The following is a 24,526-nucleotide window of genomic DNA, read 5'->3' as shown; positions in this document are numbered from 1 at the left end:
GTGGAAAACTACTCAAATAATCTTACAGAAGATGTGTCAAAAGAATAATATTGAATTCGGCCACTCGCACTACATTGCACTGGTGCACACTCAAGGCTGCTTAATGTTCACCAGTTTTTTATTCGTGTTCACCAGAGTAGTGTAGTGCAATGTAGTGCGAGTGATCAAATTCGTTATAAATGTATTAAATAAAATAAGTGTATATGTATATAGGTTATAAATGTTGTGTTTTAATTTTATCATACATTCTGTCAAAAAGTTTTAGTGTATGATTTGTCTAAAATAAATAAAATTAAATATCTCAAAGTTTAATATTTCAATTATACGTATTCTAAATTAATTCCAACAATATTTATAATTTCTAGTCAATTTTATATATAAAAAAATATAGCATAAGTCACTTTTTGTAATTATTCTAAATTAGTTCCAATATTTATAATTTCCAGTCAATTTTATATCCATAGAAAATAGGAAACAAAAATTATAAACATAAACTTGACAAGAAATCTTGTAATACACAAAATTAAAATTGACCAGAAATTATAAATATTGTTGGAAATAATTTAGGATACATAGAACAGAAATATTAAGCTTTGATATTTAATTTTATTTATTTTGGACAAATCATACTAAAGTTTCTAAACAATCGTCTTATAAGGCATAGTGATGATTGGTATGATTGTATAAATTAATTTTACAATACATTCTGTCAAAAAAGCACATCATTCGAGATTTTAGTGTATGATTTGTCCAAAATAAATAAAATTAAATATCTCAAAGTTTAATATTTCTGTTCTATGTATTTTAAATTAGTTCCAGCAATATTTATAATTTCCAGTCAATTTTATATTTTATATATAAAATTTATTTTATGTATAAAAAAAATATAGCATAAGATACTTTTTGTGGTTATCTTAAATTAGTTCCAATATTTATGATTTCCAGTCAATTTTATGTCCATAGAAAATAAAAAAAAAAATTATAAACAAACTCGACAAGAAATCTTGTAATACACAAAATAAAATTGACTAGAAATTATAAATATTGTTGGAACTAATTTAGGATACATAGAACAGAAATAAAATTGGCTGGAAATTATAAATATTGTTGGAACTAATTTAGGATACATAGAATAGAAATATTAAACTTTGACATTTAATTTTATTTATTTTAGACAAATCATACTAAAGTCTTGAAACGTGTGCTTTTTTGACTGATTAAAATTGATTGGAAATTATAAATATTGTTGGAATTAATTTAGGATACATAGAACAGAAATATTAAACTTTGGTATTTAATTTTATTTATTTTAGACAAATCATACAAAATTTCTGAAACGTGTGCTTTTTTGACAGATCCTAAATTAGTTTTAACATTTATAATGTCCAGTCAATTTTATCAGAATCAAAACAAAACAGTATTGTTTTACCTTTCAAAAAATTATCGTATATATTAAATCAAAAAAAGCTGTATATATATTACAAAAAAAAGAAATAATATTTATCAAAAAATTATCTTTTTTAAAAAAAGGTAAAAAAAGGCGCCAAGTATACGCTCTTGTCACAACTAAAACAAAACCGTATTGTTTTATTTTTTAATATATGTATAACGGGACAAAATAATGCGTGCGTGGTGCGCGCTTGTGTGGCCTAGTGATAATAAAATGGATAACTATCTTCTATTTTTTTACGTCAACTACCTGCAAAATTCACTTTTAAACTTTAAAACTGACCGAATACGGGAAACTTTTGCGTTATACGGATCAATCTGACAGATACGCAACGAATGCATTGCGAATGCACAATAATGTGATTTGCACTAAACATAAATCTGAATGGAAATTGCCATTCTTATTTGTGGCAAAAAATAGTATCTCAAAACTGATATTGTCAATGTAAACACGCGAATCGCGCTTGTTATACGTAAAATATGAGTAGCGTGTAATTATGATGATAACGCGCCATTAACGTATCAATTCAATTTAATCCGAAATAATGAAATGCAGCCACATTTTTCTGCGATTATTAATTACACGAGAGACCACTAATTGCAATTTCTATTCACGCATTTGCGTGGCGACGACGGATATGTTTTAAATTATTATCCATGCAACGTCGCTGAAATTTATCATTAAATTTGCGATAGTATACAATTAAACGTAGTTTGTTATCAAACATTGCTTGATAAAAAACAATTTATACATCATCCGATATACGCGCGAGGAAAACACAGCGTAACGTTGCCACATTCTGTCGCACGTATATGAACTCTTTTTTATGCACAAGGTATTTACGTACACACGTGTGGCAGAAGATGGTAGGCAAAGGAAGAACGCATGTATCTGATATTGATGGATTATTCTAAAACGCAAAGAGTGTCTCTATAATGGAATTTATATGACTAGCGAGTTGTTCCACTCTACTGCAATTTACGTGCTCATGGAAATGAACAGGAGTATCATATGATTCCGTCAAACGATATTTCAATATGAATTCCTCCTAAGCCCGTGAAATTATAGCGCGCGCGTGACAAATGTACACGACGCTTGTATGGAAAGTCGTAGCATTTTGTCTGGTATGAAAAATTCATCGAATAAGTTAAAAAATATGATATATTATTTCAGTTACATATTTTTTCTTCAAGACGACTATGTGTTTTTTTTACACCAATTTCTCTTATTATTTTGTGCATAAAAATGTTGAGGTAAGAGAATAGAAAAATTAATATTTAACGAAATATTTCATAGTTTATGTAAAATTATGTCAAATTAAAGTATAAAATATCTCGTATTATAAACTATTCAATTTTTGGCCATCTTACCTTTATAACTTTTTACGCCGAATATTGCGATAAATCGATTTATATAAAAAAATCAGGATAGTTCCATTTTAAAAAATGGCGATGACTTTCATATAATCTTGAAAAATTGTTTTTTTTTTTTAAATTAATTTTACCATTATTTCTCTCCCTTGAGACCGTACAATTTCTGAAACATTTTTCCGTATCTCCCATATTTTTTGAAATATTTGACAATCAAAGATAAAATAAAACACCCTGTATATATACAGGGTGTCCCGCGAGACTTGTCCCACCGGGAACAGGGAGGTAGATGGGATTGAAATAAATATAAAAGTCCTTTACCGTTTTACGATATTCGCAATAATAAACGAGATATTAATTTTTACATGTGGACTAATGAGAGCGCGTCGAGAGAAGCGCTCCAGCCGCTCGAGATCTAGCCCAGCTCGGCGCAGTGCGGCGAGACGTGAGCCGGGTGCCGAGCCACGGCGCGTTTCCTCTCTTGCCTCTCCAACACGCCGTCCGTAGCCAATGTATGATAGACTAGGCCGGGCTAGAGTCCCTATATAATAGAGTCTGGCCACGTGCGTGTTCTTCTTTATTGGTCAAAACAAGGTTTGGAAAAACATGGCGGAACCAATAGAAATTATTGTGGGAAGCATAATAATTTGAAAAGGAGTAAAATGAGAACATTAATAACAATTAATATTACTCCTTTTTTCAGAAATTTTTTAATTGAAAAACAAAATCCAATTACTATTAATACTCAAAATAATAATACTTATATATTCTATGCCACATCCTAACAGCACACGATATCCTGCGTATCATCTCATTTTCATACTCATTCTACTGTGATTATCCGTTAAATACTGAGATCAATCCTATAATATCTTTTGCAGTATTATTCGGTTTTCTTTCGCACACGTATAATCTCAGGTTTGACTCAAACGTACGGAAATGATACGTACGCACTTCTATCGCGCGCGTATAATCTCAGGTTTGACGAAACCAGCACTAACCTGCGCCATTTACATATGTAATTCCTTTCCTCGCTTGCCCGGCATCAAGTGACACCACGCAACACCACGTATCCGAGGTTTTACTGATAACGAAGGTAATCCTTTTTTCTTTTAAGTTTTATTTCACAAAATAGTGAATAAAGTGTAAGAGCTAGATAGTGTTTGTATATGATTTTTGTAATATTTTTATTATTTTTTATGTACTTGTTAAATTATTTTGCTTAAAATATTTTAAGGTTATGTTCGTAAACTTGCATTATAATTGCCTCTCACCTCTTTGGTTCTTGGTTAAATATACAATACATTTTCCTAATTATTTTTTAAACAATGTCTTAAAAAGATGATTTAACATAAAACTGTTTTCAGTTCGCAGTATCGTTCCTTTGAAGTTCTCTAGCTTAGGCTTCTAGAACTTTATTTTATATTGTAAGTTTTATGTAAATATTTTTACGCTTACAGTCGTAAATTTGAAATAAAAATATCAATTAATAAGAAATTGACTGATTAATTAACCTAATCTAAATTATCTTATACAATATATGAACGCGCGCGCGATTCAGCACTTGGCTGTGTAAATGTGTGCATATATATGTGATCTACTGCATCATTCCCATTTTTACCCTATCTTGATACTGTCTTTAAACTATAGACCTTCCTGCGAAATTCTATGGAAGATGGTACCGCGGACATACGATGATTCCTAGAACGTACTACGTACATCGCAATATATTTGAGAATGTTCTGAGAATATTACAATTATACTTTTGCGATATTCTCAGATTGTTCTCAGTATCTACATGTGCTGTTAGGGCAATAACATAGTAATAAAATAAAATTTACATTAACACATAAATAAAACACTTATTCTATAAACATTTTGTAACATTACTTAATTATAGACTGCATAGCCATAGTTTAACTATTATATATTGATTTTACTAATCAGCCTTTTGTACATGAAATTTTTATTCTATATGCAATAAATCGTTTTATAATTTTTAAACTTAATTGATGACAATTTTTAAGACTTGCACAAGAAATATTTTTCATTTTTTCCATAAGAACACTAATTAAATTAAATTTAATATTATTTAAATGAGGCAAATATTGCCGAATAATAAATTCCATGATGATAAAATATTTAAAAACATCTGTAGTTACAAAAAATAAAGTATTATTTCGATAACATTTTAAGTGCACAAATTTTGCATATTTAAAACTTGTATTATATGCTTTTTTAGTGGGATCTGTGGAAAGCAAATAAAGCGAAAATCCTTTTTCATAATAATTTTTGCATTGTGGAACACAACAAGACGGCATTTTGAAATCTGAAAATTCATACTTTATTGTACTATTTTATAAAATTGTTTTTTTCAGATACTATTACGAACAATATGAGGTTAAAATTAAAATTTTTATTACAAATAACACTTTTTTATGACATCACAATTTTTTGACCATAATTTTTATTATAATTTAAAAACCACATACAGAATAATTTTACTTACTTTATTATTTGTAGCAAAGCAATGAAACTTATATTCATTTTATAAACAGCACTTATAAACGTCTTAACACAAGCAACGTTCACATGTATACTGTCGCCATGTTTTTCCAAAACTAATCGAGTGGCCAGACTCTATACATATATAGGGACTCTAGACCGGGCTAGATCTCGAGCGGCTGGAGCGCTTTTCTCGACGCGCTCTTCTTAGTCCAAATGTAAAAATTAATATCTCGTTTATTATTGCGAATATCGTAAAACGGTAAAGGACTTTTATATTTATTTCGATCCCATTTACCTCTCTGTTCCTAGTGGGACAAGTCTCGCGGGACACCCTGTATATATAGGTAGTTTTCCACCAATGAGACACAAATAGACACAGTGTCAGGCACAAAACAGTTGTGTAAAGCCGCTTGTTGGAACATTATAATTTTTAGTACAGCCATAGTTGGCGTTCTACAGTGAATTTTTTCTTGAAATTTTACTTATATGTATATGTACATACATCTGCTTTAATTGCATAGTAAGTATAATTTACAAAAATAAATTTCAAACTTTACAATTTTCATAAAATAATATAGTACATAAAATAGTACGTAATATAGTACATAATATAGTACATAAAATATAATGATACATAAGATAATAAAGTACATAAAATATAATAGTACATGAAATAATATTTCCCTAAGTTTGTCAAATAATTGGCAGCCATGAATTGAACACAAATCACCTCGACTCACCTCTTTAGCTGTGTATATTTGTGTCGAGTTGTGTATATTTGTGTCGAGCTGTGTCGTTGTAGGAAAACATTATGTCGAACACTGTGTGATTTTGTGTCGCTTGTGTCTCTTGGTGGAATACTACCTAAATCGTCAACGCGACGTCGCGATGACAACGTACTCGATGACAGTAACGTGCAACGCAAATTGACCAATAAGCAACGCGAAAAGGGACAACAATAAAAATTTACATGCCTCTTTTAAAATAGTATGAGAAATTATGTTTCTCTATCTCTTGTAAACGTTCTTTTTTATTTTTTTCTCTGCATTACAGTAGAATTTCAACGTTCCTTTTGATTATGTAGTCGTTTTCTCGTTCCTGTTATATATATTTTTTTTCACACATGAGAAATTGCAGTAAAACTGACTTTTAACCGCAGCCGTATAGTATATTTTCATCTTCGCCGGAGTTAAGGGACTTCATCCAACCTTGCAGCAGCTCTACATACACGGAAAAAAATTACATCCCAATCTCATATAGATAAAAAATTTATATAAAACAAAAAAAAGTTATATGTGCCGTACACAAAAGATAAAATTTTTGTTTTATATGAATTTTATCCATCTATAAAACCACATAAAAATCATATATCAGGAGAAATGGTAGTGTCTCCGGCCAAGTTCAAAAAATGACACAACTAAGTCAGGAAAAGAGTCTCTGACAAAGTTCAGAAAATGACACTACTAAGTCTCTTATCTTGCGCGCACAAAGTCGACTCTTCGGGGGTTTGTAGCAACTAAAATATAAAAAATTTTATAAAAACACATAGTATATCCTGAAAGGTGGCATCGCCACGAGTAATTTGAGCCGAAAAAAATTAAAATTGGTCCAGCCGTTCCGGAGATACAAGCGGTCAAAAAGTGATATTTTTCATATTTAATTAAGAAACGTTGTCCCTTCTCCTCTGCAGGGGCGGATGAAGAATTTACGGGGCCCAGGGTATTATTATTATCATTAAAATTTACGGGAATTTCTCGCACCAAGTGCCAAGAGTCGACGATTTCGACTTCCCCGAGTTGCGCTACGGGAATTTTTCGCACCAGATGCCAAGAGTCGACAAATACGAGTACTCCGAGTTCCGCTACGTGAATTTCTTGCACCACGTGCCAAGGGTTAACGAATTCGACTTCCCCAAGTTGCACTACGGAAATTTCAAATAATTTTTCAATTAAATAATTGAATATTTCAATAATTCAAGGCCATACATATTTGTATGGTACATTTCAATAATTCTGTACATTTCTGTACATTTTTATATTAACTTAATTACATATTAACTAAATTATTTTACATTATAATACATCTTGTGTTTTATATTGCATTTACGTCATGTGAAATAGATGTTTTATTGATAATATTAGAAAATAACGAACATAAGTAATGCGTTGGATATCACAATTACGCTATGTGAAACATAATAAGTGTCATTTCGAATGTTTCAACTAAATTATTTTATGTTTAACATGTCTTTGATTTGATATCATAGTTTTTTTCGTATATTTTGTAAAAATTTTAACATAACGTGGGATAAAGCCAAAGATATTTCATATCAGTTATCCATGGCTTCATATCAATGGGGCAGTTAAACCGAAGACGTGTTACAATTAAAAATAGTTTGTTTCAATATTCGAAATAAAACATCTATTTCACAGAATGTAAGTGTGATATGAAACAAAATACTTGTGTTAGAATGTAAAATAATTTAGTTAATATATAATTGACTTAATATAAATGTTACATCCAAAATGTGCAAAAATAATTGAAAAATAATTTAAATTTTGTCACATAATTAATTTGGTACATTTATATTAACTTAATTACATATTAACTAAAATATATCACATTATAACACAAGTATTTTGTTTCATATCACACTTATGTTCTGTAAAACAGATGTGTTATTGGTAATATTAGAAAATAACTAATCTAAAAAGTAGATGATATAGCACAAAAATTCATAAATGATAAGGTCTGGCCAAGTTCCAAAAAAGACACTCCAAAATGTTTCAATTTTAATAATTATCTAAATTTTTAATATATTACCAACATGAAAAGTAATTGATATATTATTCAAGGTGCAAATTCAAAATAAACGTACATAAAATATACATAAAATGTATAAATAAAACTGATCAAAATTTAATTTGAGAAAGTAAGTGATATGTTATTCTTAGTGCACATACAAAATTTTTGAAAATTTAATTAAAATAACAAAATATTTATTAAAAAATACAAAAACACTTGGCGCTGCCACATCGAACAACATGTTAACTTACATAATGTCAATTAATTACATGATGTCAATTAATCATGCTAATTATTACATTATTACTCATTTTCGTTGTTTCATAATACTATAGGTGTAAAGATGTAAAGGAGCGGAGGGGTGGTGGAGCCTCTCGACGGGGGGAGGGGGGGAAGGGGGAAATGGCATTAAGGGGTTGCGCTAGGGGGGGGGGGGGCTAGAAGGGGATGGGTGAAGCCCGTTGGCAGCGCCAAGTGTTTTTGTATTTTTTAATAAATATTTTATTTTAATTAAATTTTCAAAAATTTTGTATGTGCACTAAGAATAACATATCACTTACTTTCTCAAATTAAATTTTGATCAGTTTTATTTATACATTTTATGTATATTTTATGTACGTTTATTTTGAATTTGCACCTTGAATAATATATCAATTACTTTTCATGTTGGTAATATATTAAAAATTTAGATAATTATTAAAATTAAAACATTTTGGAGTGTCTTTTTTGGAACTTGGCCAGACCTTATCATTTATGAATTTTTGTGTATGCAATCTTTATGTGCTGTATGGGAATATATGCAACATTATTCTAAGATTGCAATAACAATGCATTATTGCAAATTCATTACATTGATTCCCATACAGCACACAAAGATTGCATCAATCTTTCATCGCAATGTTGCAATATTGCAAATTCACTGCAAAATGTTGTTGCATCATTGCTGTGGGATTGCAGTAACGTTAAAATGTCCGCTTTTAGGAAGATTGTAACGAAATATTACAGTAATATTGCAATGTAATGGATTTGCAATAATTCATTGTTATTGCAATCTTAGAATAATGTTGCATATATTTTTATTTATTCGGACATTTATCTGTTCGATTTTTGAACATCAATTCAATATCTGAATTCCCTGTGTTGAGGTCGTATCAGAAAAATTAAACTGATAAAAATAATTACTATGTCTTTAATCTTACTAGCCACTCTTTGCAAGTTTCATATAATCATCATGACTAAAACTTAAATACGAGATAGATTTTGCAACGCGCGTCGCATAGCGGTAAACGAACGAACTAGCGATTACCGAATATTGCTATTGCAATGTTGTTGGAATGTTGCTGTCACATTCTCATGAAATATTACAATTACAGGTTGCAATAATGTCTCAACAATATTACATTGCAACTTGCAAGATTGTAATATTGCTGCAATGTAATTGCAATGTTCTGTGCTGTATGGGTTGATGCAATGTGTATGCAATCTTTGTATGCTGTATGGGTGGGACCTGGTGCAAAAAATTCCCGTAGCGCAACTTGCGAAAGTCAAATTCGTCGACTCTTGGGACCTGGTGCGAGGAATTCCCGTAGCACAACTCCCGAAAATCGAATTCGTCGACCCTTAGCACCTGATGCGAAAAATTCCTGTAGCGCAACTCGCAAAAGTCGAATTCGTCGACCCTTGACACCTGGTGCGAGGAATTCCCGTAGCGCAACTCGGGGAAGTCGAAATCGTCGACTCTTGGCACCTTCTGCGAGAAATTCCCGTAAATTTTAATACCCTAAGCCCCGTAAATTTTTTATCCGCCCTTGCGGACAGAGGAGAAGAATAAGGAGACGACGTTTCTTAATTTTTGCATTACCAACATCACTTTTTGATCGCTTGTATCTCTGAAACGGCTGGACCAATTTTAATTTTTTTTGGCTCAAATTAATCGTGGCGATGCCACTTTTAAGGATATGCTATGTGATTTTTAAAATTTCGAAAAGTCGACTTTGCGGGCGCAGGATAAGAGACTTAGTAGTGTCACTTTTTGAACTTGGCCGGAGACACTTTTCCTGACTTAGTAGTGTCATTTTTTGAACTTGGTCGGAGACACTATCGCATTTCTTGATATATGTATATACAGGGTGATTCAAAATAACCTGATGTCCTTGCAATGCCATATTCTTGAGCAAATTCTAAGACGATTTTTCCTTTTATAAAATTTTGTCCAAAGCTTAATTTTCGAGTTATAATTGAAAATAGGTAGCAACTTACGAGTTCGATACAACAGGCAGGCAGGGACGCGCAACGTATAATGAGACTGTCAAGTGTTTACTATCGCCTCATGACGCATTGCACCGTCCCTGCCTGTCCGTTGTATCGGACTCGTAAGTAGCAAATTATTTTCAATTATAACTCAAAAACTAAGCTTCAAACAAAATTTTGTAAAAGAAAAAATTATCTCAGAATTCACTCAAGAATATGGTATTGCAAAGACATCAAGTTATTTTGAATCATCCTGTATATATATTGTTGCGCTCGCGCCGCGGGAAATCGTCGATTGTGACGTGTGGGCTGCGAGTTGGCATTGAAAAGCGTCGCTTAGTAATTTGTAAATAAGTTGAGAAGCGTCGCTTAGTAATTTGTAAATAAAGTGTCAAGAGTTAGTTACGCTTGGTCCTCGGTGCCATGAGGACGCGTTTCGGATGTGAGACGGTTTTCTTAATTGTACACGATAGTTCTGTTGTTACGTTTCTAATCGTGTTATCGTTGAGTTCATTAAAGTTCGTTATTCTTGAATTGAGTTTATTATTTTTTGCGTGAGCGCATTCGCGAGTGATTGTCGCGAGTGCAACAATATATATATACATACAGGGTTGGGAAAGTTATTTTGTAAAAGTATCTAGTTAAAGTTATAATTCTTTTCACTGAAAAAACAACTAGTTACAGTTACAAGTTACCGACTCTGAAAAGTAACACGTTACAGTTATAGTTACTCAAAAAGTAACGAGTCGTTACTTTTCAGTTACTTTTTTGCAATAAATGTGCACTACTATTTTATATATAAGAATTTTACATTTCAAGATTTATTATATTAACTTATTATATACTATATAGGTACTTACCCAGACAGCACAACATATCCAAAAGACGTCCAAAGGATATCCCGAAGACGTTTTTGGGACGACAGGACATCCTCTGGATATCCTTTGGATGTATTTTGGACATGTGTACTGTCTGGGTAATTTTGTGTTATATTATTTTATACGTAATAAATCATAATTGTTTTAAACTTAAAATAAAACTACATTTAAAATATTAAATTAATTAATAATTTAAAATAAATTATTATACACTTAGAATAAAAATTATAGGATTAAGATTTTTCAGTTTAAAAATTCACGAATTTCACACAAACAGTCGTAACTTTCCGAAAAATCGTAGACTAATGTTTCAGTTCTTCTTAAAGTCTCAACTTTATGCTTATATGATAATCATCCTCAAAGATAATTTATTACTGGGTGGCAGTGCATTCTTTAAATGAGAATTTGTTTATTTCTGTTGAATTTCATAATTAATATCTATACGTTTATCCGTCTATTCATTTAACAAATATCGAATCTACACTTAATATGACAAATTCCATGACAATTTTATTCCTTTCCTGATGCATATGTTTATGCGACTATGCAAGTTAATCTAGATAAGCCCTAATTCTTACAATTAATACAACCGTATATAGAATAGTAAATTAACTGTTAAATTAGTTACTAATTACCATAAATGTGTAACTAAGTTACAGTTATAGATGAAGAAAAAGGAACGAAGTTAAGTTATAGTTACCGAAAAAAAAAAACTGTAACTGTAACTTCGTTACAAGTAACGAGTTACTTCCCAACCCTCTGTGTGTGTGTGTGTGTGTGTGTGCGTGTGTGTGTGTGCGTGCGTGCGTGCGTGCGTGCGTGCGTGCGTGCGTGCGTGCGTGCGTGCGTGCGTGTGTGTGTGTGTGTGTGTGTGTGTGTGTGTGTGTGTGTGTGTGTGTGTGTGTGCAATGTGTATATGTTTACCATATAGGGTGGTCCATTTTAATCAATCCACTAGAATATCTCAAAATCCTTAAGTTTAAAACAAAAATGTTTCGAACAAAAGTTGCTCAGTTACTACGGGAAAAAAGATAGTGACCTTGGTTGATATTAAGATGTTTTTAGGATCAGGGTCACCTAAAATTTTTTTAAATTAAAAATCCCATTTTTTATTTCATATTTATGTAACTGACTTCAAGACCTTTTCAAAACACTATAATAAAGTATTTTTTCATTAAATACTTTACGAGTTATGAGGTTTGAAAGTTAACAGGTCAATCCACTTAAAGCAATTAAGTTTGAGACAAAGAGAAGATGATGACCTTGATTGACTTTGACATGCTATCCTCAAGCTAGATCGAGATTACTTTGAATTTTTTAAATACATTTTATTCTAATTCTACTTTTAGCGCTATCCAGGAACAACGGTGTGGACGTAGTAGTTTTCTATTCCCTTTGGGGTGCTTTATTAACCATTTTTCATTGCATATTTTTGTAGCTTACCTCAAAAGCTTTTCAAAATACTGTGATAAAATATTTTTTTATTAAGCACTTTTCAAGTTATGAGGCTTGAAAGTTACAGTATTTTGACATAAAATACAAAATATCTTGTAAAACATTCAGTTTTCGGGAATCTTACTTTAATACTTTTATATATAAAATAATGAGACAAATCAATTGATATGTAGGCATGCCAGCGGCGAGTCGCACGGCAACGAAATGCTTGGCCGCGCGACGAAAGTCGCAGACGCGCGAACAGTAGCAAGCGGGCAGAAGCCTACAGTTACATCTTACGGTCTAGCCGCGCGCTTATTCGGCAATCTTTTTTAATTAATATTTAAATAATTATTGCGAGAATTGCAAAATGGTAAAAAACTTTTCTGTTCTGTTTAATGTGCTCTATCCGCTCACAAACGTTGGTTTGTGAGTTACTGGACACCCTGTATACAGGATGTCCATAAAGTCTGTCCTCAACTCCTTATATTTCGAAAACGGTTCAAAATTATGAAAAACCGCGAAATATGTGTTCAACCATTTCGAGGGGCTACTCTTTCAAGAGAGTTGAGGGAGTTTTCCCCTCAAGGGGATGGCTCAGGTGGACCCCAACTCAAAAATTTCAAATAGAACTCCCTGTATTATAGTATATCGTTTGAAAGGGCATAAAAAAAGAAAATTTTTAATTTTCGATACGTTGACTCATTCGGAAATTATTTAGAGTCAAAGTTCGAAAAAGGTCAATTTTCAAAAAATCGTTACTCCATTTAGAAAATCCTAAAAAGACGTTCGAGAAAGTGTTCGTCTTTTTAAGTCCTTTCCATAAAAAAATTTAGATTTGATCTTAGGGTTTTTTTTCAGGTCAAAAAAAAGACTCAAAAAACTGTTAAATTTAAGCCTTAAATTCAAGCATTGATCGACAGAATGAATCTACAAGAAGATCTTGCGATGAAAAATATTATATATCGATAAAACACAAAATACAATTAATTATTAAAACTAAAACCAGAGCCAAGAGCAGGGTCTTTATGCTCGAATCAAACGTTCACAATGGTATAAACTCGAAAACAAACATTTCGGCCTTGGATTTAGACCATCTTTAGTGCGGATAGGTTACATTAAACATATCCAAAACTAATATAATCAATTTTCAAATTTAGCGCAACTTAATTCAAACAATTTCAATAAAAACGCAATAACATGGTTTTTAGTATTTTTATTGGTTCCAATCAGTCAACTAAAAGAGGTGGTTTTTTTGTACCATACTGTGAAAGTTAAAAAATTAAACAATTAAAGCTCAATTTAAAATTAAAATTAGTAAAATTGAATAAGTAAGTATGCCTGGTCAAATTTTTTAAAATTATAAGAGAGTTATTATAGTAAATTTTATGCTTGAATAAAGTCAAATAATCGTTTTAATAAATATACAATAAATTATTTTTTAAAAAGGGAAAGTTACATAAGTCCATTAAAGAACTATCTTGGTAACAACAATATTTTTGGATATTTCAGAAACCACTTCGGTTAGACTTGTCTAAAATGTGTATGCCATAAGAAAGTCAATCTTGCATTAACAGGAAATAATTGTTAAAAATTGAATTAAATTAGTTAACTTATTTCATTATAAACCACATTGTAAATTGTCATGATTCAACGTTATAGATCAGTCGAACTATCTGAAATCCGTTTTAATATGCCCGATTTTTCCGATTGATGTGTACTATATAACGCATGAGTAACGAATGCAGAGATGTATAAGGAATAACAGTTTAATATGTGAGAAGGGTAGAGAAATAGGAAAAGGAAGGAATGGTAGAGGTAGAGGCATTCATCAAGAGGAGAACAATCTAAGAATCGATAGGTAGGAATCCGATGCAATTCTGTGTCATTCTGTTTGTTTAGAAATGTTTTTTGTCTTTTTATATGTACCATCTCTGAGATGAGTCTCTTATTATATGATTATTATATGGTTGCTTATCCAAAACTTCCACTCGATCACAATTAAAATTGTGAAATCTAATTTGTGACAGGAAATAACAACCGGAAATCCGGATCTTTTATTAATATCAGAACGATGTTCTTGAATTCTTGTTTTTAACTGCCGTTTTATTTGGCCTACATAAGAGGCATCGCAATCGTGGCATGAAATTCTGTATACCACGTTACATTGTTTTATAGGATCTAGAACATCTTTACCTGTTTTAATAAATTTGTTGAGTTTGTTATTGCATTGATAAGCCATCATTAAATCGTATTTCTTTTAAATTTTTAAGAATTTTTCAGATACATTCATAACGTATAGAATGGTGAAAAAATTCCTTTTTTTGTTATTATTTTCTTTTTGATCATTATTGCTATGGCTTTTACATAGGTGCATTTTTATTCTATTTCTAATGACGGCAAATATGAATTGCAACGGAAAACCGTTGTTTAACAAAATTATGATAGCTTGATCAAAATTTTTTTCTTGGAATTTTGGATGTGAAAGTTCCATAATTTTTTTCGACCAAGCCCAAGACATCTTTTTTATGTATTAAAGGATGGTGGGAATGGAAATTTAGATATCTTCTCGAAAAGGTCGGTTTATAGTATAAATCGGACAATATCTTTCTCTTCTCTACTATCAGAGTGACATTCAAAAAGTTAATGCGATTTACATCGTTTGTTTCAAGTGTGAATTTTAATCTATCACCTATTATGTAACAATTAATTAATTATATTCTGCAGAATAAGTTTGGAGGGTGAAATTTGAATATGCAATAATTCGAATAAATAATTTGTATAGTTAATGTATGGCCGTCCTACAATGACGCTTGCGAATTGTGCAATACGTATTTCGGATGCAATATTGCCTCTTAAAACATACGCAATATTGTATACGGTATTATTTTTCTTTTTTTTTTGTTTATAAAAACACGAATCATTTTTTACAAAAAATACAAATTCCGTAATGTAGCAATGTTCGCCGAGTTATTACGAAGCGTACATGTTTCGTGCAACATTCGGTGTTACAGAGATATGCCGAGACTTATGAGATTTAAACTTTTCGAGAAATAATTTGAATGTCATCGTTCTGCGTCTTTGCTCAAACAAACGACGATACTTTATGATGTATACAATATAAACGAATTAATTATCTTTGCTGTACTATAATAATATATATAATAATATATAATTATTGTAAGATAAATAGTTTAAATTCCGGGCCGGGTATTTTTCCTTGCTTATATGTAATTCTCTTTCTGGTACGCAAAAGAAGGTAAATTAAATCTGGCTGCAGTGACTAATTTGTTTTAAGAAAATAAAAGTCTATAGAAGGAACTCCGAAATAAGAGAGCAGCTCTTTGAAAGCGACAAATATCTTGGCGATTCACTTAGTATAAAAAGGTACTTTGTAGTGGAAATTTTAATTGACATCCGCAAAAGAACGGGCGCGAAAAAATATTAAAATTGAGTTGCCGCTTTAAAATCCAGTTGATATATATGCGCACTATCGATTGCGGTAATTTTACGCGTTAATGTCCCGTCTACACGTTGTCTTTAAGATAGTGTATTGAAGAGATCTGATGTCAAATTGCGCGTGTAGCTGTGTCAAACTATCTTAAAGTGAAACTATCTTCAAGATGTTAGGAATCCCAGTTCAACATCATATATTAGAAAATATCGATTTATATCGATTTCTGCTTTGTAGTGATTTAAACCTACGTCGACGGCTTCGAAGAATAAATACTATTAAAGCACGATATTTTTGTCTTTTTCTTAATAATATTAATTTTTCTTTTTTTGCTCGTTTTCTTGCAATATTTTTGTCTTTTAATCACTTATTATATAATTGTAGCGCCATATTATATATTTGTATCCATTGGTAGTTTATTAGAAATTAGGAAACAATTAATTTTTGACAGGCTTAAATTCTAAAAAAAATACTTTTAGAGGTTATGTATTGCGCGAAACAAAACAAACTATCGATTACTATCGATAGTTATCGATCTTTAAATACAGCGTATAGCTGAATAGTCGTTTCAAGTGCAGTTTACTTCAACGTACTATCTTAAAGATAGTTTCTTAAACTCATGTAGACGGGGCATAAAATTTTGGAGATATTAACAACAATCTCGTACAGAGGAAATATGAATTAAATTAACTGCATATATAATCACAAATCTAGCATTTTCGTCTTATCAAATTACAGGGATAACATTTCATCAAATTGCAGGAATAATAAATATCGTTTACAGCATTGATAAATAATTTAAATAGGTATATGTGTGGTTTCGAATATCATTGATCATTTCCTTCATTAATTTTCACTACAAATTCAACAGTTGTTTATTGTTGTATCGATTCTTACATAGTCAATACACACTAGCTGATACACACACTGTCAATATACATATGTACTATAAGTGCAATGTCTCAGAGAGAGGGGTGAGGAGAAGGGGAAGAGGGGATAAAAAGGGGGGAGAGGGAGAGGAAGAGGGAGAGAGAGAGAGAGAGAGAGAGAGAGAGAGAGAGAGAGAGAGAGAGAGAGAGAGAGAGAGAGAGAGAGAGAGAGAGAGGGAGAGAGAGTCCGAAAAATGTGTCAAAATACACATTGATACACAACATATAAATTAATTGTTAAATAATCAATAGTTTAGCAATTTTGTTTGCAAAAATATCGAAATTTTTTTAATAATGTGTTATTGAAAATGGATGACATCAAGCGACTGCTTATGTCAAATTAAAAATCTGTACTAAGTATCATAAATCTCAATAAATATATTATTCAAACAATGAGATATATTATAGATAAGTCAGATGGTATTGTAAAATATAAGAAATTAATGTTTGATACTTTACAATGCGGATTATATTAAAATTCTGGAAATTTTAATTGATACTTAAAAACAAATGGTTAAAATTACAATGTAATTAATAATTTAATCGATATCGGTTTTATCAAACTTTAATCAGTAGCCACTGTTAAATTTTATTGCAAGAGAAATTGATAAATTTAGAGATATACTTTATTACATTAAATTTTTTGAATTACATTGTACTAAAAATTTTTAATAAAAATTGTAATATATATAAATTATTCAGTTTTCTTTTTGTATGTGCATTAATATTTAATAATCAATACGCAAGTAAGTAATGGAATAATTAATACGTAAGCAAATAATAAAATATCGATAAGTAACTTGATTTGCTAATGTAAAGAATAATTTTTACGTGTATAGAAATTTCCATTATAAAAAGCGAATTTTAAGTACAGTAAAGTACATATCATAGTAAATTATTAAACGATTTCTCTTGTAATATAGAATATATTTAATAATATACAAACAAATAAAAAAGCAAATGTTTGTTAATTAAGCATAATTTAATACTTCATTATTTTTTCATTGAAATATGCCTGTAACAAACTCATATTTAAACACGTTTAGAACAAATAAAAAATTAAATATAATACTATTTCTTTCTATTTATCATTACTTATTAAAAAAAGTAATTTTATATTTTCTCAAATAAATCTACTGTTATTAATATCCTTAATATAAATCGAAATATAATACTGACAATGAGAAGATCGATTATATCAAGACTGTGTACCCTGTAAGTTAGAGTTTCGCCCGCCTCGAGCAGAGTTTGAGTTCTGATTTTTTCGTTTTACTAATGTGACGATTTGATATTCATAAATTTTATGCTTATCTACCTACTTTTGGAGTAACTCGGTTTCTTTGAATTTCTATTGAATTTTCTGAAGTAAAATTCCAAAATAAAGTCAGGAGAAAGAGTCGAATTATTTTGAGGCGTAATTACGAGATCTGAATTCTTTCAATTTAACTTCAAAAAACAATAGCAACAAATAAAAATTGAGAAATAAATTTATATCAACAATAAACAGATTTCAATAATTAAACAAGCTACTAGAGCCCGAGCCAGTTAGAATTGCTTAAAAATTTTTTTTATTATTATATGTATGACAAAAACTCCAAACGTTTCGACCTTTATGGTTTAGGTCATCTTCAGTGTAATTCTCAACATTATAATTAATTTCCTACCTCAACATTTCAATTTCAAAAATCACCGCACGAACCTTGGTTTTTAAAATGTAAAACGAATGGACTAACAGCACAAATCAATAACTCATAATTCGCTATGATATAATACGGATTCAATCATAAAGAAATGTATACACTTCTTAATGCGTGCGACTCTTAAAGTTTTTGTAAGTAACATTAAAACCAATGCATGCGATGAGTTTTGAAATTGAAATGTAGAGGTAGGAGAATAATTATAATGTTGAGAATTACATTGAAGATGATCTAAAAAAGGTCGAAACGTTTGGAGTTTTTATCATATATAATAAGAATATTTTTGAGAATAATTTTAACTGGCTCGGGCTCTAGTACCTTCCTTAATTATTGAAATTATTGATTAATAAAAAAAGTCAAGATTAATTTTATTTTCTTAATAAACAGTTTTTACAGGTTTTTAAAATTTATTATTTTTATGCGTATTTATATCTTAAGATAAGATACAGTATAGATATTCGGTTCAAACAGTATGCTATTATTGACTATTATAGAGATCGTCTTTTCAAATATCATTGAGAAAATTGAAAGCGAAAACGTGAAAATTATAACTTGGCGAACAAATATTAAAATTTTACAAGAACGAACGTGAAAAATTTTATTTATCTTTTATCATAAAATAAGCAGCTTGTAAGCATTGTAATACAATATTGTTTTATGTTCTCGATCAGCTTTAAATTCAATCAAATATTTTAAAATGCTCTATGCTCAAGCGAGTAAAATGAAGAGAAGAATTTCAAAAATTTCCAACCATAATTTTTCACTCAAACAATGTGAGGATTCATCCATTTCATTCACGATGATGAATGATTGCGTTGAGATTAATTAGAAGATTGCGCGAAGCACAGAATTTTCTCTCGCTTTATCTGACAATCGACAACAGTTTCCGATATTCAACAGATGTATTTATCTGGCGAACAATTGTCGAGTCCAATGTTCTATAAACCATCACGCTGGTCATGGCGATGTAACTTATGCAAATGTGGAACATACTTGAAGTGCAACAAGGAAGACTTGCCCCTATTCGGAATGAGAAACTTGTAATGAAGTAGTTGGCGCAAGTTCGATATTCAGTTATAACTAAACAATCGTTATTGCGCCAGCGGGCACCAAACATACATTAATTAGCACTTCGCACACATTCGATTTTATACTTGTTAATTACGTCATATTACATGTAAATCAGACACTCCTGCAAAACTTTAGAACTCGAATATGATTGTCATACTCTTATTACAGAAAAAAAATGATTATATATATATATATATATATATACACTCAAAATTAGCAACTGTTGTGATATTGCATATGTAATTACTTAATCAGTTTAGATGACAGAAACAGAATATATATCTGTATTGTTTGTGAACTTTAAAAAGAAAGTTTCTCTAAAGCGCCTATCTATATAAGATCAATCACGTGTTAGATCATGCAATGAATAACATTTAGCAATGGTACCTAAATTTTTCAGAAGCTATTGCTAGAACATTACTGCTATAAATTCTATATGTGACAAACAATGTTTTCACAGATACGAAAAATAGCGATACATTCTTGTTGCGATATCTAGAAATCTAACTACATCAGCGAAATATTTTTTTGAGTGTATATATATATTTTTTTTTACTATACTCATTTTACTATTATTCATATTTCAACTGTTTAACATTCAAATAAAAATCTTGAAATTTGACTTTTTTTTTTATTGCGCTTACATTTGCAATATTGATCGCTCTCCTTAAACATTTCTACCAGTTGCATAATTAATTGATAGGATGGCAAAGGTGACTAAAAGACAGGAAGACATAAGCTCGACGAGTTTCGACCTCATAGCCGTAAAAGCTGTAAAGAATTGTTTGACACTCATGCGGGATGAAAAGTCAATGAAAAATCTAATCAAAGGATATGTGAAAGAGATGTTTCCTCAGGAATACAAAAATTCGTTCAGAAAAATCTGCGTAACCTTATCGATATCTAAGCGATAACAAAGAACAAGCTTTCGCTCTTTCCTTCTCAGAATATATTAAAGAAACCGCTAATAACTAGCCGGATTGTAACATAGTAAACAGATTGATCTTTTTTAGAGTGTATTGATAATAACATATAAATATAACAGAAAATATAAATGTAAAACGTTATGAATTAGTGTTTAGGAATAAATTTTATTTCAACGATAAGTGTTTTTGAAATGACAAGTGGCACTTGTAACCAGCGAGAATAGCAATTTCACTGTTACTGTCAGAGATATATTATTGAAAATCGAACCCATTATCCCTCTCCTAACTTGTAAACATCATAATTCGTTTCAAATACAGATAAAAATGTTTAACAATCTATATAGTATGCAGTGATATTGAAATGCATATAAAACTCGAAACGTAAAATGCGACAGTTGGTAAAATTAATTTTCCAATTTCAGGAATTTGCAAAACATTACATTTATTTTAATTATTTTCTTTCTTGGAATAGTGTTTAGAAAAGCAGTCCTGTAAGCTTTATGCTTGATATTTGTGACTCTTGATATATGTATCTTCTTTCTTCTCAATTCTTTCCGGAATGTTTTTTATAAAGATCAACCTCTTTTATATTTGTAACTGCTCGCTCACTTTCACAAAACTTGGTCTGTAGGGGTAATGTCATTTATTGATGCTTTATTCGAATCTGAGGTCAAAAATACAAAATTTAAAATGACGCATCCAATATGGCGGACCGCCATTAAAAATAATAATTAGATTATTTTGAAACTCAGTTTTGAAGAAATTTTTAAGATTACTGAATTTGAATAGAACTTCAGAATTTTGCAATTTAAAATGGCAGATCTAATATGGTGGACCAAATTTGAAAAAAGTAATAGAATTATTTTGGAACTTGATTTTAGGAGATTTTTAGTTACTCAATACAACTTTAAAAGTTTTAAATTTGAAAGTGACACTTGATTCCAAAAAAATCCTAAAACTAAATTTTGCGATAGTTGGACTAAATTTTTGAAATTTGGTCCGCCATATTCAATCCGCCATTTTGAATTTGAGAATTCTAAGGCCACAATCGAATTCAATGATTCTGAAAACCTTTAAAAAACAAGATCTTGTATAAGTTACTTTGCTGGAAAACTCCCATCCCAAAAGAATTAAACAATCTCATAGTCTAACGTCACTTCATATAGGCGTGCGTCAGCTTGAACCACGCGCGTTTGCATTAGATGATCAATCAATATTATAAGTGGCGAGTCAGAAGGACGGAGGACTGTACAAAGTATACTTGACATTCCCACGGGACCGGCTTACTGCCACAGTTTTCCTCGCAGGTAGGGCGTCTCGGTAGACTCCGCATATTTATAGGTATATCTTAGATGCCACAGAGCAAAGAGCTTTTTTATGCCACCTTATTGAAATACCTTTTAACATCATGCATATACGGGCGAATGTAATATGCACCCGCACGCGCACGCGCACATGCGCGATTATACGAGTAGTACTTACTTCATGACGAGGATTGCGACGTGTCAGACTGTAGGAACTGCGCAGGATCTCCGAGACGCTGCGACGAAAATTGCGCGTCATGAAACAGTAGACCACGGGATTCAAGGCGCTGTTTGCGTGTCCCAGAAGCAGACAGTACCTGAGCGCATCCTTTATTAGCGTTACTTCTGCGAACAATACCCCATGATATCTTTTTGTTACATCTCGCTCCATGAAGCGGACGAAAAATTAATTAATGCCGTATGTTTTCGATATGTCAAAGGATCATATATTCGTCTCGCAAGAAATAGAAAGAGAAGAGTTTACGCAAGAGAATTTTCGCCGCTAAATGTATTTTGAGAGAATTCGTAATGGAAAGTATTTGCATACATTGTTACCTCTTCTTTTTATTCTTTCTTTTCATTCAGCTAATTATTAGCAAATGAGTAATTAATCTGCTTTCTGTACGGAGAAAATTTTATATTAATTTGTAATACAATCTTAAATCACATTTTATTATTTACTATTACATTTTTTGTATTATCGATGGACCATCATGACTTTATAGCATAAATTATAGTACAGCATGTAGTAAAATTTGGATAAACTTCCGAAAAGCTATCACCTCCGATTTGGCTAATTTTCAGCCTAAATACTTATTTTATCTAGTAAATAATATTCCCAAATGAATTTTTGACGCAAATGCCCCTTCGATATGTCAAAGGATCATATATTCGTCTCGCAAGAAATAGAAAGAGAAGAGTTTACGCAAGAGAATTTTCGCCGCTAAATGTATTTTGAGAGAATTCGTAATGGAAAGTATTTGCATACATTGTTACCTCTTCTTTTCATTCTTTCTTTTCATTCAGCTAATTATTAGCAAATGAGTAATTAATCTGCTTTCTGTACGGAGAAAATTTTATATTAATTTGTAATACAATCTTAAATCACATTTTATTATTTACTATTACATTTTTTGTATTATCGATGGACCATCATGACTTTATAGCATAAATTATAGTACAGCATGTAGTAAAATTTGGATAAACTTCCGAAAAGCTATCACCTCCGATTTGGCTAATTTTCAGCCTAAATACTTATTTTATCTAGTAAATAATATTCCCAAATGAATTTTTGACGCAAATGCCCCTTCCGCCCCTAGCCTTCCTCAAAGATAAAACTGTTTTTGTTAATTATTTCAGAAAGTGTTTATTGTATGGAAAAAAGTTGTTAAACAGAAAATGAAGCTCATAAAATGCTCTACAAATAAGGTCCTATACATATTTTACATAACTCCAATATTTTAGCCGTTATTATCAAAAATCTGGAGGCAGTGTGTTTCGTCCCCCTGCGGGAGGCTCCACCATAAAAAAACTATACACATAGGATTTGGATTGAATCTCGCTTTGCGTAGAAATTCGTAAACCCATGTGGTACCTCGTTTCGCGTGGAAAGTGTATGCGTGGAGGCAGTGTGTTCCGCCCCTCTGCAGGAGCTCCATTATCAAAAAACTATACACATAGGGTCTGGATTGAATCTCGCTTTGCGTAGAAAGTCGTAAACCCATGTGGAACCTTGCTTCGCGTTGTAAAGTGTATGCATGGATGCAGTGGGTATCACCCCTTCTACGGGGGCTTTTACGAGTTTTTTGATAGTAACGATTAAAATATTGGAGTTAGGTAAAATATGTATAGAACCTTATTTGTAGAGTTTTTTATGGGCTTCATTTTTTATTTAACAACTTTTTCCGTACAGTGAATACTTTCTGAAATAATTACCAAAAACAGTTTTACCTTTGAGGGGGGCTGGGGGCGGAGGGGAAATTTGCGCCAAAAATCCATTTGGGAATATTATTTATTAGATAAAATAAGTATTTAAGCTGAATATCAGCCAAATCAAAGGTGATAGCTTTTCGGAAGTCCACCCATTTTTTCTTTTATTACTTTTTCTCCGGATTTTCTTTTTCTTTTTATTAATTTTATTTATAATTAGTAATATTTTATTTATTATTTAACTGACAAAATAAATAATATACAATTTTTTACTTAATCTAATAAAAATTTGTTAATGATAGGTACAAAATGATAAGTACAATAAGTATATTCACAATAATAGAAAAAAATATTATACAATGTAAAATAATCTAAACCAAATAATATACAGTGTGTCCGGTAATTGCTGAATCATCTCTCGGGTGCAGGTAGAGCGGGTTAAACCGAGTAGAAAAGTCCTCTACCGTTTTGCGATTTTCGCAATAATTAATAAGAAATTAATTAAAGAAGATCGGCTAATT

At 31.0% G+C, this 24,526-nt stretch overlaps 1 protein-coding gene across 12 annotated transcripts in view; it reads right to left on the bottom strand.

Moving 5' to 3' along the window:
* The window catches only part of LOC105674217 (RYamide receptor-like), a 59,832-nt gene that overhangs the window by 15,193 nt on the left and 20,113 nt on the right, over positions 1 to 24,526 (bottom strand). For all 12 annotated transcript variants that reach the window (XR_010891341.1, XM_067359827.1, XM_012370395.2 and 9 more), the window contains one exon: positions 22,255 to 22,421. Coding sequence is in view for 11 of the 12 variants with exons in the window: in XM_067359827.1 (XP_067215928.1) it covers positions 22,255 to 22,421 (167 nt within the window). In the remaining variant the exon portion in view is untranslated. The remainder of the gene's footprint in view (positions 1 to 22,254; positions 22,422 to 24,526) is intronic.

Source organism: Linepithema humile, chromosome 7 (assembly GCF_040581485.1).
Source record: "Linepithema humile isolate Giens D197 chromosome 7, Lhum_UNIL_v1.0, whole genome shotgun sequence".
In the NCBI taxonomy this organism is placed as follows: Eukaryota; Metazoa; Arthropoda; class Insecta; order Hymenoptera; family Formicidae; genus Linepithema; species Linepithema humile.
The sequence above is the reverse complement of the archived record's forward strand: the minus strand, read 5'-3'. Positions and strand labels throughout refer to the sequence as shown.